Source organism: Bombyx mori, chromosome 24 (assembly GCF_030269925.1).
Source record: "Bombyx mori chromosome 24, ASM3026992v2".
NCBI lineage: Eukaryota > Metazoa > Arthropoda > Insecta > Lepidoptera > Bombycidae > Bombyx > Bombyx mori.
In genome coordinates, this window is record NC_085130.1 from 11131236 (window position 1) to 11145626 (window position 14391).

At 40.6% G+C, this 14391-nt stretch overlaps 2 protein-coding genes across 4 annotated transcripts in view; one reads left to right on the forward strand and one right to left on the reverse strand.

The window, feature by feature from the left end:
* LOC101735744 (unextended protein) overlaps positions 1–14363 on the forward strand; it is a 34634-nt gene extending 20271 nt beyond the window's left edge. The window contains exons 7-18 of one of the 3 annotated variants that reach the window (XR_009976476.1): positions 480–671; positions 1386–1532; positions 2542–2682; positions 3071–3210; positions 3860–3986; positions 4238–4370; positions 4740–4836; positions 5999–6103; positions 7360–7858; positions 8390–9526; positions 10684–10746; positions 11931–12090. Coding sequence is in view for 2 of the 3 variants with exons in the window: in XM_062675765.1 (XP_062531749.1) it covers positions 480–671; positions 1386–1532; positions 2542–2682; positions 3071–3210; positions 3860–3986; positions 4238–4370; positions 4740–4836; positions 5999–6103; positions 7360–7863 (1586 nt within the window). In the remaining variant the exon portion in view is untranslated. The other 2 variants (XM_038019879.2, XM_062675765.1) reach the window with 2 other exon arrangements.
* LOC134201268 (uncharacterized) overlaps positions 1–14391 on the reverse strand; it is a 395935-nt gene that overhangs the window by 308451 nt on the left and 73093 nt on the right. The gene's annotated exons all lie outside the window — the stretch shown is intronic.

Consider the following 14391-nt stretch of genomic DNA (forward strand, 5'->3'; position numbering starts at 1 on the left):
TACAATGAAGCAGTAATTCGTTTCGGTTTGAAGGGTGGGGCAGCCGTTGTACTCTTAAATAACTGAGACCTTACCCCTCAAGTCTCAAGGTGGGTGGCGAAATTTACGTTGTTGATGTCTATGGGCTCCGGTAACCACTTAACACCAGGAGGGCAGTGAGCTCGTCCGCACAACTAAGCAATATTTTTTTTAAGTACTGGTAGCACAGCGTCCATTGTGCTGGTAGGTACCAATTTCTTGCGTATTTCGGCAGCGAAACAATCATGCGGTTCGGAGGGATGGGCAATTTTCACGCTTCGATAACTTTCGCACGACCGTAACCACAATTTCGCCCTCCTGGCTGAGCTCTTGCTCGCCCACCTGTCCTGTCCTGTCCAAACTAGAAAGGCCTCCGGGCCACTAGTAATCTTATAATCATAAAAGAAACCGCAATCTCAAATCGGACATGAACTTCTCTGTATATGCTCCTCATACACCAGGCTACTCCCGCATCCCGGTGTACGAGGGTCACCGCGGGAACATCGTGACGGTGCTCTTCATCAAGGACCTCGCCTTCGTCGATCCCGACGACAACACGCCCCTTAGGACCCTCTGCCAGTACTACCAGAACCCTTGCAACTTCGTCTTCGAAGACGTCACCTTGGATGTCATGTTCAAACAGTTCAAAGAAGGTAGGAAGTGTTTAATTCACACGCAGACGCTCCGTTTGTATTTTTCAGGTGGATCGTAATGGTGAACCCCTATTTAAAGAGAGGGGCAGCTGACAAACAACGCAATAGTGGCTGCGAACTTAAGTCCATGTCAATAATATCGTCAACTGGAATTTAGACCTCTGACTGTCGCGTAGGTCACCGGTGCCCTACGCGGCGCACTAAAGTAATTATGTTGATATCTGTTGCCTAACTTTGGCTTCTCTTGTTTTTTAGTCTTTTAGGTCTCTTAGAAATGGATTCGTTCTCAGTATCTTCGGATTCGTCTTCCCCAGAGTCTACTAGATGTTCCGGTGTCTTAGTAATAAGAATCGAAATAATTACTTGAGTGCGCCGCGTAGGGCACCGGTGACCTACACGCCAATCGAAGGGTTCAAAATGTAGAAAGCTTTCAATGGAGATCGTTGCTGTCTCTTTCTCGCAGATACAGATTTAATATTTGTGAAAAGCTTTAAAACGTTGACGTCACTGTACAAAACAGTTAACGCTCTGAACTATAAATGCCTTGTTTCTAGAATAATGACCACACTGATTTAAAACTCCACCGTCCTCAAGTTGAGGGTCTTTGATATCGTGCTGTCCGCTAGCATCACTAGCCGTAGTAGGGGGTAAGCTCTTTTGGAACTAAGCTATGAGTCCCCCTTGTGTAAATACGAACGATGACTCGATCTCCAGGTCACAAAGGACACATGGCGTTCGTCCATCGCATAAACAACGAGGGCGAGGGAGACCCCTTCTACGAGACCATAGGGCTGGTGACCCTGGAAGATGTCATCGAAGAGATGATACAAGCAGAAATCGTCGATGAGACTGATGTGTTCAGTGAGTATTAACACCGATTTATACGAACAGCACTCACGTTTTCACAAACTCATGCTAACACACAACACACAAACCCGCCCACTCGCTCTCTGACTCACTCAATCACTCATTCACTAACTCACTCATCCATTCACTCGCTCACTCATTCATTCATTCACTCACTCACTTACTCATTCATTTTTGAATTTTATTTTATACTGTGCCTTCCATTATCACCCCTCGTCTTTGGATCTTGAATAACCAGTTCACCATCGCTTTTCACCAGAACTTCATATCTCCGAACTGCGTTTAATATCGTTATCCAGAGACAATGAAACTAATTGTCTTTAAACTGCCAGTCGATTTGTAGACTTGTCCGTGAGTGACGTAACGATCCGGCGACGCCCAGGGTCGCGGTACCAGGTATCCTATATGTAGATCCAGGGTACAAACTTATTGTCAGAAATGCCATCCGAATTCTTTGAACCATTTTTGCGTGATTGAGACCAACTTTGATATTAATATAGGGTGCATGTAGACGATAGTATTAAAACTGTGAAGTCAGAGGAAGTCGCCAAAAGCTCTCTGACAGTAAGTAGCCTGAAGTCGATTGGCTTATTGTTGAAGTGACAGTAAGTAGCCTGAAGTCGATTGGCTTATTGTTGAAGTGACAGTAAGTAGCCTGAAGTCGATTGGCTTATTGTTGAAGTGACAGTAAGTAGCCTGAAGTCGATTGGCTTATTGTTGAAGCTCCCGACGTGTTCTTTCTTTTTTTTTATTGCTTTTATTGATTGACGAGCTTACAGCCCACCTGATGTTAAGTGGTTACTGGAGCCCATAGACATCTACAGCGTAAATGCGCCACCCACCTTGAGATATAAGTTCTAAGGTCTCAGTATAGTTACAACGGCTGCCCCGCCCTTCAAACCGAAACGCATTACTGCTTCACGGCAGAAATAGCCGGGGTGGTGGTACCTACCCGTGCGGACTCACAAGAGGTCCTACCACTAGTAGTTTTTCCTCCTAACAGTGGACAACCGCAGCAAGCGACGCAGGAACCGCCCCTCGCACAAGCTCCAGGACTTCGCCGCGTTCGCGGAGAGGCACGAGAACCAGAGGATCCACATCTCGCCCCAGCTCACCCTGGCCACGTTCCAGTTCCTGAGCACGAGTGAGTGGCTGCTGATAAATGCACTTTCTTAAATTAATAACTGGGAACAGATCACGCACGGTCATCTTTTTTTTTAATGCATAGATGTGTTCACAGACCACCTTAAGTGGTTACCGAAGCCCATAGTCATTACAACATAAATGCCGCCATCCACCTTGAGATATGAGTTCTAAGGTCTCAGCTTAGTTACAACGGCTGCCCCACCCTTCAAACCGAAAGGTATTACTGCTTCACGGCAGAAATAGGCGGGGCGGGTGGTACCTACCCGTGCGGACTCGCCAGAGGTCCTACCACCAGTAAAGCACAGAGTTACACCAGTACATAGTGATTTGACATTGTCAATGTCGTCAACCGCGAATCCTCATCCCAAAAGCTGCTCTCGTTCTAGGCGTAGACGCGTTCCGTCCGGACGTAGTGTCGGAGACGGTTCTGAGACGTCTCCTGAGGCAAGACGTCATCCAGCACATCAAGCTTAAGGGGAAGACCAGACGGGATTCGGCCACATACGTTTACCATCAGGGGAAACCGGTGAGCGACCTTCATTTGTGACCCATTCTGAATCAATATATTTATCGTCCTATAATCCTTTCTGGGAAGCAAAAGGGATTAGTATAAAAATATTTACCAATAATATATATACAATAATGCAATAACAATAATATTGATACAGTCCGGGTATAAGATTTTTTTTTGTTGTATGGCCAGCTAACGAGACTTTTAAGCCATTTATTGGAATTTCTCGCACATTTAAAATGACAGGTACTCAAAATTACTAATAAAAAATAAAATAAAAAGATATGAAAGTAGGAGGTGGACGGTAGAAAAAATAATGTCGTCTAACTAAAACTAAATTATGTATTTGTAAAAATGTTGACTGTCGTATATGCTGGTGGCAACAAGTGCTTTAAGTAATATTGGATTACTAATACAGTCATGTCTATAGATGTCACTGAGCCATTGATTGTTTGCCTACATTAAGCCCATTTTAAGTGTTTTATAAGTCTATGAATCTGGAATGAAGCATTCATTGAATTAAAGTCGAAAGTTCCTGCCAAGAGTATCCCTTGCCTATCTCGATTACCGCCTACTATTGCAAAGGTGGTGTCAAACAAGGTTCCTCTTTTTCAGCTAAGAGAAGTCACGTGATTCACAATTATAGGAAAAAGGATATTTTCAGGTCGATTACTTCGTTTTAATCTTAGAAGGACGAGTCGAAGTTACCGTAGGACGGGAGAACTTGATCTTTGAAGCTGGACCCTTCACATACTTCGGTGTACAAGCCCTTACACAGAACGTTGGAGTTGGTAAGTGTGAATATCACTATAAACCCAGTCCTCTGCAGCTCTGTACTGATCCCGAGCTCTTCTCGTACACAAACAGACACAGATCCGACCTACATCTAGCCTCTAGTCCTATACTACACTACTATAGACACAGCCCTCTGCAGCTCTGTACTGATCCCGAGCTCTTCTCGTACACAAACAGACACAGGTCCGACCTACATCTAGCCTCTAGTACTATACTACACTACTATAGACCCCGTTATCTCTCACAGCCGAGTCTCCTACACCATCAGCGATGGGTTCCCTACAGAACATCAATATGGACTCGATGTTGCGACACACTTTTGTACCGGACTATTCGGTTCGCGCTATCTCTTCCGAACTTTTCTATCTCACTGTGAAGCGGTGAGTATTAATACTTAAAGACTATCTAATAACACTAGTGGTCCCGCAGTTGTCGAAATTCGACTATAATTCATTGAAATTATAAGTTTGAACATTATTATGGTTATCAAAGACTATTATACCTCTATAATCACAGATTTCGCCAATAGACAAATAATATAATATTAAAGATAAAAAATATTAACCTATTTTCAATTTCAACATATATGTGTAGAAGGGTTATTTTGATTATATCCTGAAAAGCACCCCTCGCTTTTTTTTTACAATGAAATCATTTTTTCTTACACTATTTTTAATTCAAATGTATTAAAAATATATATATATATTTTAGTTGGTTGCTCTATAAAAGTGTATTTTGTTATTCTCCAGCGCTCTGTACCTGGCTGCGAAAAGGGCGACCCTAATGGAGAAGGGCGCCCTCTCCAAGGGCACGACCAACGAACAATTCGACACTGAAGTCGACAAGGTAAGCTTACGAATCCAACACGGGGACCTAGTTCGCCAGTTTATTTCCCAAAATGCCGTCCTGTGTTTTGGATATAACAATAGACTTTTTAAGGTATCATATAAAAAAAAGGACTTTTTGGTGGGAACGCGAGGAGTGAAGTCGAGTGAATTGTTTTATTTTGACTATTTAGTGTTTCTTCAGGTTTAAATGTGTAATAACGGTGGTTTATTAACTGTTTAGTATCTGTGAAAGTGCACAAATGTGGAAAAATGAAACAAAGCTGCTCTGGACGTAACTTCTCGGGATCCTTCAAAAAGTCCACTAAACAAATCTCAGTATAAATGACACCATTTTAGTGAGATTATATTTTTCATCCCATATCATCTCATCTCATTTCATTTCACTCCATATTAACATTTTTCATAAAATTACGAATATAAATTAAAATAAGATATGACTTAAAGGTCTTAGTTACCAGGACATAAAACCCAAAAAACAAAAAAAATGGTCGTATAAATGTCTGTATATACGTACGATCGTAGACAGGTCCCATAGACCAGATACACATCGTTCTAAGGACTTACGGATTTAATTGGTCGCAAAAGTCTTCCGCGACGAAGGAATGAAAATAAATAACAAAATAGTTTGCGCAATTACTGGTACCAACCGTTTTCGCTGCGAAGTCGAGACTTCCGGTTTGAGTGGTGGAGGCATTCGTGATGCCCAAGGGCTATAGTAAACAAAAAACTCCAGAAACGTCCTGATTTTACTCCATGCAATTAATGGTAACATTGATTTAGTTTGTCCATTTCTTACGTTTTCACGGTATAACCGCTTAACCGATTATCGTGAGATTTTGAACAGTGAAATAGTTGCCACGATCCCAATTCTACATATTATAGATACACACGTCTTCACTCTTCCTTAGTCAGGCAACGAATGTGCCTCAATTCGACCCGAGCGATGACATCTCAACTCTGCCGAAGCACACCACCCGAAGTTAGCCGATGTTTGACGAGTAGTTGCAGCTCGCATCCACTAGGTGGCGTGCTTTCGCTTCGTTTGTCGTGTCCGGATGCGACATATATATATAGCCGTTCATGCTAAACATGATCCAACGTGGTGTCCATATGTCTGTCAACGTCCCGTCAACCCTAAGTGCAAGTTTTGCTTTTGGCAGACCCGTTTACCGTCCTGCAGTACCGCATCCGCGGAGGCCACGCCCGAACCCTCTAAGGCCATGACCGGTGATGAGAATGGCCGTATATCCCAAACGAAATCCAAGGTGGCTAGTGGTTAATTGATACTAATAACATGGCTAAGGCTGGTACCACGATCTAGCTTATATCTGCTACAAAGTAAATAAGACGCGACTCGGACTTATAGTTACAGCCGTCGGTATGTCAATGGATAATCGGGTTAATATCGGGCTATAACGCGGTAGATACGTTCCTATAGAGTTCCGTGCTATACGAAACCGTGTTATATGAGACTAGAATAAATAAATAAATAATTTTAAACAAAAGTCTCGCTGTCGCGTTGTAAAAGTGTCGTGTTATATGGGGGTTTTAGTGAATATTTCTATTCGTGTTAAAGTGAAACCGTGTTATAGGAGGATTACCTGTATTATAAAATTGTGGCTTCGATCTCATGGGTCATAAGTGAGTGGCGGTATTATTATTATTATTTTTTTATAGCTTAGATGGGTGGACGAGCTCCCAGCCCACCTGGTGTTGAGTGGTTACTGGAGCCCATAGACATCTACAACGTAAATGCGCCACCCACCTTGAGATATAAGTTCTAAGGTCTCAGTACAGCTACCACGGTTGCCCCGCCCTTCAAACCGAAACGCATTACTGCTTCACAGCAGGGTGGTGGCACCTACCTGTGCAGACTCACAAGAGGTCCTACCACCAGTAAAGCTTTAATGGTGGTAGAATGTTTGTTCGCTACGGGTAGATGTACCATCACCCCGCCTGTTTTTAAAGTGAATCGGTAATGCATGCCGTTTTGAAGGGTAGGCAGCTGTTGCACTGTAGAATTGAGACTTAGAACTTATGTCTCAAGTTAGGCGGCGGCATTTACGTTGTCGATGCCCATGGGCTCCTTTAGCCAATGAGTACCGAATGGAACATGAGCTGGTTCGATCACCAAGAAGAAAATAACCACTCATTGTCTACTTTTATTCCCAAAAGTATATGTTAAGCTAAAAAAAATACTTATTTCATGCTAGATGAAAGCGTAATCGATAGCAAAGTTCTAGCTGCACGCGGTCGTTGACCTGTTTCGTCGCACGGAGATTTTATTTGCGTTCCATTGCGCGCATTAAAAGTTAGGAAAATCTTTACAGGACGATCTATGTTTCAACTATCTTCGTTCCCCTTAAACTCAGTGTATTGTGCTTAACATTCATCACAGTAGTAAACATTTTCTATCATTAGGAAACGTTATGTTCTATCGGTCTTGTTTTGTAGCAGCAATAAGCAAGGCGATGGTACCAAATCGAAGCGGGATTTTCATGAACTACTATATTTTTTACAGAGAAATTCAATAGCGATAGAATTAATGCAGAAGTCTCAAATTGACGAATTCAATTGTGACGTGTTTGAGGAAAAATCCACGTCCAGTTCAAATCACGATAAGAAAATAATACGCAAAAGTTGGCCATACATCGACCAATTCAATACACGTTCTAGTTCAAGGAATGCACAAGAGAATTCCGGCAAAACTTTGGCCAACGTTAAAGATTTAATAAATGTGAAAAGGCGAAGAAAAAGTTTGAGCAAAAGTTGGCCTAACTTGGACGTATTCGAAAATAAAATTAACAATAATAAAAACCAAGCTAATGCTCAAAGGATATCTCGATTAAAAATGGACAGTGACAACTTGAACGGCTCCGAGAACCGCTACCCGGACGCTGCACGTTTGACAGATGTCAAACTGTCAGGTGTCAAATCAGATTTCTCGAATGATTTGGACGCGTACAATTGTGCCGAATGCATTGAGAAGAAATTTTGGAATTACAATAATGATTTTAATGGTTAGACAATTGAAATTCTTTATCGCTTAGTTTTTTTTTTTTTCGTTGTCTCAGACTAGGGCATAGGACGCCCGATGTACTCGTGTGACTGTACGAATATGTACTTAACAAATGTTCACGGCAGTACAGTACCCGGCAATAAATATCGCGCATCGACTACTGGAAAGAGATGATCGGCTAATCTCGGCCTCATAGAGCGCTGTCCTCGTCGCACGAATCAACTCTTACCAAGAGTACATGTGCACTATTTATCGCCTGGTACTGTACAAATTGTTCTAAGCATGTGCTTAGCACGTGGTCCACGACTGAACGGTGAAGGAATAGGCATCGTGTAATTAAAACCCACAAAACCATATACCCCTGAATGCGTGTGGTAGGTACCAGTTTAAATCCTATCGCCCAATCCCTATCCAGCTTGCTGGCGTCGCGGTAGAAATGGGTGTAAAAATCGTACGAGTACAAAGCTCACCAGTTTATTATTGTTACTAAGACATGTCTGGATTTATTTACGATTATTACGCATTATTTTAGAATCAGAAAATCTACAGAAGAAAACGCGCCACCGAGATTCCTTAACGATAAACAGGCTGAAAAGAAAATCGATAAAACAAATCGATACAAGACCGCACTGTTCCCGCAACAGTCAAGATTTTTTTACAATCAATTCGGAGAACGATTCAAATCGATTAAATGTTGTTGAATCCGATTTGAGAAATTATGAAAAAGATCGTATTAATATCGATTATTCGTTTAGCGAATCTGATATTCCGCTTCTCGAGAGAGATACGTCGACCGTGCCTATTAGTATGAAATCGATATCGGATATGTATAATTTCGACTCTTTCAACGTATCGAATAGAGAACGAAGAAAAGAGAAGCGAAAATCGATTCATGATTTGATTTTAGATAAATTGACGAGAATTTTAAATATTTTGGAAAGTAATTCAAAGACTCCTTGAATATCTAGAGAAAAAAGCAACTTTGCGCGTTCAAAGCTTCAGCTAATCTATAGATAACTTGTTATTTCTATACCAACTAACTAGATCAGTGAAATAATCGTATCTAGAATATACAATTGCAATCGATTTATCTAGTTCGGATATGAAGCACAAATTATTCCTGTAACAGCATATATTTTTATTGGATGATCTGGTCACCCCCATTTTCTCATGAAGTTTTTTTTCGTCGCCAATGTTTCACGTGCCTTTTTTGTGTAATCCATCCGATTGAACCGGCAAAAAGAATATATATGTTATATGAAAAGAGACCACAGTCATGTCTGTTGTCTCTGTCTGTCATACGAGAAGGGAAATGAGCCACAATTCACTTAATTTAAACTAGGCAATATGAATCAGAAATCTCTCAGTGAAATAGTCGGGATTCACTAAAATGTCATTGTCTTCATTGGCCTTTTTGTGAGGAGTATCCCAGAAGCCACGCGTTTTGCTAACTCTTTTCAAAGACTCGCGTACCATCAATACTTTAAAACGCCGAATCAAATGACAAGGAAGAAATAAAAGGAGTCACTTGGCACACTGCTAGGGATGCGCCAAACACCAAATCAGTTGGTCATACGAACCGCGGCCGAATTCGCTATTGTCAATACGCACCTCTTGATTTTGTGTCGCGAAAATCTTACAGTGTACCAGCTTATCACGAATCCTTCAGGTAAGTCGTTTCCTGTGAATGTACATGACGGCGTGACTGGCATCACAGAGAGCTCCGCTCCGTTCGGCTGATCGAGCCAGAGCGTATTGTGCGACAATAGTCACTCGTATTTATAATAATAAAATTGGGGTAGTTTAGTCCTGAATTCTCTTGAATACCATCTCAAACAATTGTTTATATGCGTTGGTCTTATAATAGTTAACCAACAATTTTAACATTAAGGAAACAGTTAACTTTAACCAATCTCAGTTAAGTAAATAGCAGTGTTGCGCCGATATACATAAAAACAGGTAGTTAAAAAAGCAACTGTTCCCGATTGGTTCAAATTAGCTTAAGTACTGACCATACGCTGAGTGCGTGTGTTTACTCATGTATATTTATTATAATAATAACTGGGGACAATTCACACGGTTATCTGGTCCCAAACTAGGATTCTCTGCATCTATGGGAACTGAAAACTGGTATAGGACATGCCTGTGGAATATATATCGATAATATATAGCCTTTCACCCCTCGATATATGTATGAAAGAGCAAAAACAGTTTGCCGCCAAACGTTTGTCTGATGTGGGAATCGAAATTAGGACTCTCAAGCCAGCTACCGGTGTCGCTAACTACTGTGCATTGCCTACACAAAATGACTTCCCTCAATTAGACTGTAAGAAATCTATAGAATTCACCACCTACCAGGTATAAAGAGGAAAATTGAAGTATTCTTTGAGATGACCACGTCATCTGCGTTTTACCACCATCCACCATTGAAGAAGAGTCTTTACATAAGCGTAATTGGTACAATATCCACAGTGAGTTCAGGGTTATTTTGGGCCATGTATATATTAGCCTCATATTATATTATATTATTGCTCGTAAAGAGGGTCACAATCTTGAACAGCTGATGGTGACAGGAAAGGTAGATGGCAAACGTCCCAGAGGACGCAGTCCCACGAGATGGTCGGACCAAGTACGATCTTCTCTGAGCATCAATTTCCATAATGCCCTTCATGAAGCAAAGGATCGCGGCAGATGGAGGGAAGTCGTATGGGAGAAACTGATGCAGCGGGGGAGTCTCGACCCTCAGTAATGAGGAAAACGACGCGAGGAGGAGGGATATATTAGCCTTTATTGCTGATACTAAACAATTATTTCGTCTCGTTTTAGTTACTCCAGTCTGTAGACGAGGACATCAGCGTGAGCGGGGAGCACAGGACTCCATCGAGACAGGTCAGTGCTCCTATTAATACTTGCTGTTACATCCGAAGGTCGTATCAACGTCGAATTCTTGAGGGGTCAACGACCACGTTCGCATACGTTGCGGAGTGCTGCTTTAAGGTATGATTCCGAAATACGCTGCACGCAGCAGTGTTGACGCGGCACTACTGGTCCCCATACCATCTATTATAAGCTTATATGATATAGCCGTACTCGCCCGCTTTTTGGGGCCTGGACCTTTAAAATTAACATTATTATTTATTGTCATTATTATTAGAGTGTCCAACACTCATATAAATATTAGCCTATCCATTAAGTACATGTATTTTCTACATGGATACCAAGTTTCAAGTCAATCGGGTGCATGGTTCAGTAGTTATAACGGAACATCCGTAAAAACCACTGTAGACTTAATATATGAGTCGTCTATTATCAAAGGTGGCAATCTGTGCATTTGGACAAAAAATTTTTATTGATATGTCAATTCAGATTGATTTGAATATAATCGTCTCCTTCAAAGAATACGGTTCAAAACCTGCATTAAATAAAGGTTAATAGTTAACCTGTTATTTATCTAAGATGTCGTTCCGAAGAGTTTTGTGACTGCCAATGGAATACAAAGTCAAAAATTCGTTTTTCTGATTTACCAATCATTGTCCAAAAGTCAGATTGCCGGCTTTGATAATAGTCGACTCATATTAGTATAGATTACATTCCGATCTAGGCAGCAATGTAGCGGCAACACCGCTGCGCGTCGGTGTGGCCCTATCGCCGCGATAGACTAACGTATTCACGTAGATACTCTCGCTGCGGCGGCTGGTAGGACCTCTTATGAGTCCGCGCGGGTAGGTACCACCGCCCTGCCTATTTCTGCCGTGAAGCAGTAATGCGTTTCGGTTTGAAGTGTGGGGCAGCCGTTGTAACTATACTTGAGACCTTAGAACTTATATCTCAAGGTGGGTGGCGTATTTACGTCGTAGATGTCTATGGGCTCCAGTAACCATTTAACGCCAGGTGGCCTCTGAGTTCGTCCACCCATTTAAGCAATAAATAAATAAAAAAGACGCGTCACTGCTGGGCAGCACCTTAGTGTCAGCACTGCTGCTTCTTGCCGAGTTCGGAATCACACCTTTAACGATATTCATGGAGTTCTATGAATAATATCAATATTGACACTGACGGAGGCTTGCCTACAGGTATCGCCCAATCCTCCACCAGTGTCGGCTTCGCCCCACGTTCGGGCAACTTTCGCGTCGCCCGACAACAATGGCGACGTTTACACGACCCACAACCTGAAGGCCGACGAGGAGGAGAAACTTCTGAAGTGAGGCACGCCGCTGTCCGTGGACCGCATCAGAACGACGCTAGTCTTGTATTTTGTACTTAAGTCCGGCCAACGGACACTATGATCTGAACGCTTTGAGTCCCTCAAAGTGTTGTTAGCAGTATTTCTATTTATTGTTCCTATTCGCATAACAAAATCCAATGGATTGGTTCCTATTCGCATAACAACATCCAATTGATTGGTTATTATTCGCATAACAACATCCAATTAATTGGTTATAATTCGCATAACAACATCCAATTGATTGGTTATTATTCGCATAACAACATCCAATCGCCCACTATTTATCTCAGTATTATTAACTAGTAATGTATGAATGAATTAACTATTTTATGAATTTAATAAGATAAGCGGACCCTTTCGGTCGTAAAAAAATATATTTTTGAATGCCACGCAATGTATCACAAACTGAAATCAACTATAGTGGTACAGGAGTTATGAGGTTTGAAAGGCGGTACGATCGTTTTAGGGCTTCGACCTCATGTCTCAAAGCGAGTACTGGCACTCACGTGGTGATGTCTATGGACTCCAGTCGGGCGGCGAGCACTCGTAAAAAAGCTCCCACAAAGGGTCAACGACCCACAGCTTCTTCTGACGGAATTACCTCCCAATACAATTAAATGCCATTCAAATCGGGTGGAACTACATAATATTAAAATTTAATGTTATTAATATCCATCCTCTGAGAGAAAGGTTGACCTATAAAGAATAAACATAACAAAAAAATAAACAACATAATAAATGTACTTAAGTAACTTATAAATAAACAAGAACATGTGATAAGTAAATAAAAAAAATAAAAATAGTAATAAAAATAATGTTTTAACGAATTTGTTACCAAATTCGAAAATGACTTGTGAAATTATGTTGTAATTTTCAAAATCTTGAAAAAAATATTTATTTATATACTTATATGAAAATGAACGAATGGAATGTCTTTTTGTGTATCAAAAGAGAGTCGACTCGATAAAGAGAAATAACTACTTAATCAATGTTATATGTATTTGGATAGTTTTCAATTTTGTGGCCAAAAAAGAGGTAACGACTTCATGAATTTAAACTTTTTCTAATTATCCATATTTTTTTTGTATTTAGGCATGTTCAGAATAAAAAAAATGCTTCATCATAATCAAGTCAATCACTAATTTATTGATAATATTATTCATTTATATTTATCATTTTACCGATTTGATAACGCCAACACGGATGACAATTTAAATAGGAACTTTTTTAAAAGCTTAGAAAACGTATGTACTTCTTTTGTTTTTAATAATGTTCTAATATCCAGTTACTTTTCCTTTATTATTGTATTATATACTGATTAAATAAAATTGCCGAATTCCAACGCGCATTTCTCAAAAAATAGCAAACAAGTTAGAAATTGAATTTCGGACCAGTGATACGAATGAGATTTGGGGTAGTTTTTAATATATAACTCCTAATTTAACAGTGTTCACGAACATAAATAGTTATACCAGCTGTACTCGTCCGCTTCGCTGGACATTTAAAATTAACATTATTATTTCTCACTCCCAAAAAAGATTCTCATTTTCTCATCATTAACGCCCCCGCAACTGGTGTAGGGAGTCCAACACTCATATAAATATAAGCTTAAATCCATTAAGTACATGTATTTTCTCCATGGATACCAAGTTTCAAGACAATCGGATGCACGGTTCAGTAGTTATAACGGAACATCCGTAAAAACCACTGTAGATTTATATATTAGTATAGATGACCACGTGCCTGTTGTCATGACAACAAATTTACTGTAGGTACTTATAATTACGGTAACATTAAGGTTATGAGAATTAAATCGAATAACTCGCTTTTGGCCCCAAATTTGAAAACGACCTGTTTGGCATCTTTGGAATTCAGGTGGCTTAACTATAAAAAAATTTAAGAAAATCAGTTTTCAGAGATCGTCCACCCATCTAAGCAATAAAAAAAAATAACAGTGATAGAACGTAGTTCAACAGATTCTGATCGAGCCCCGGCCTGTTGGAGGAAAGTCTCGTCCACTTGTGCTCATGATGGCTCACGAGTGCTCACGGATATGATTAGTAATACTGCAAATGTACGATTCGAAGATCAATTTGTTTGATCCGTTCTCGTTAAAACCTAGATTGTTTAGTTGTGAGATGAGCGTTTTAAATAACGCGGCTTTTAAACGCGGCGTTTGTTTACTCACTGGCCGCGGCACGTAGCGTATGTACAGCGTGTTGATTTATTTTAGTGTATAAACGAATTATTGTATAAGGGAATAAATATTTATTTGATTAGAGATTTGGTGTTTTATTTAGACTTTGAAA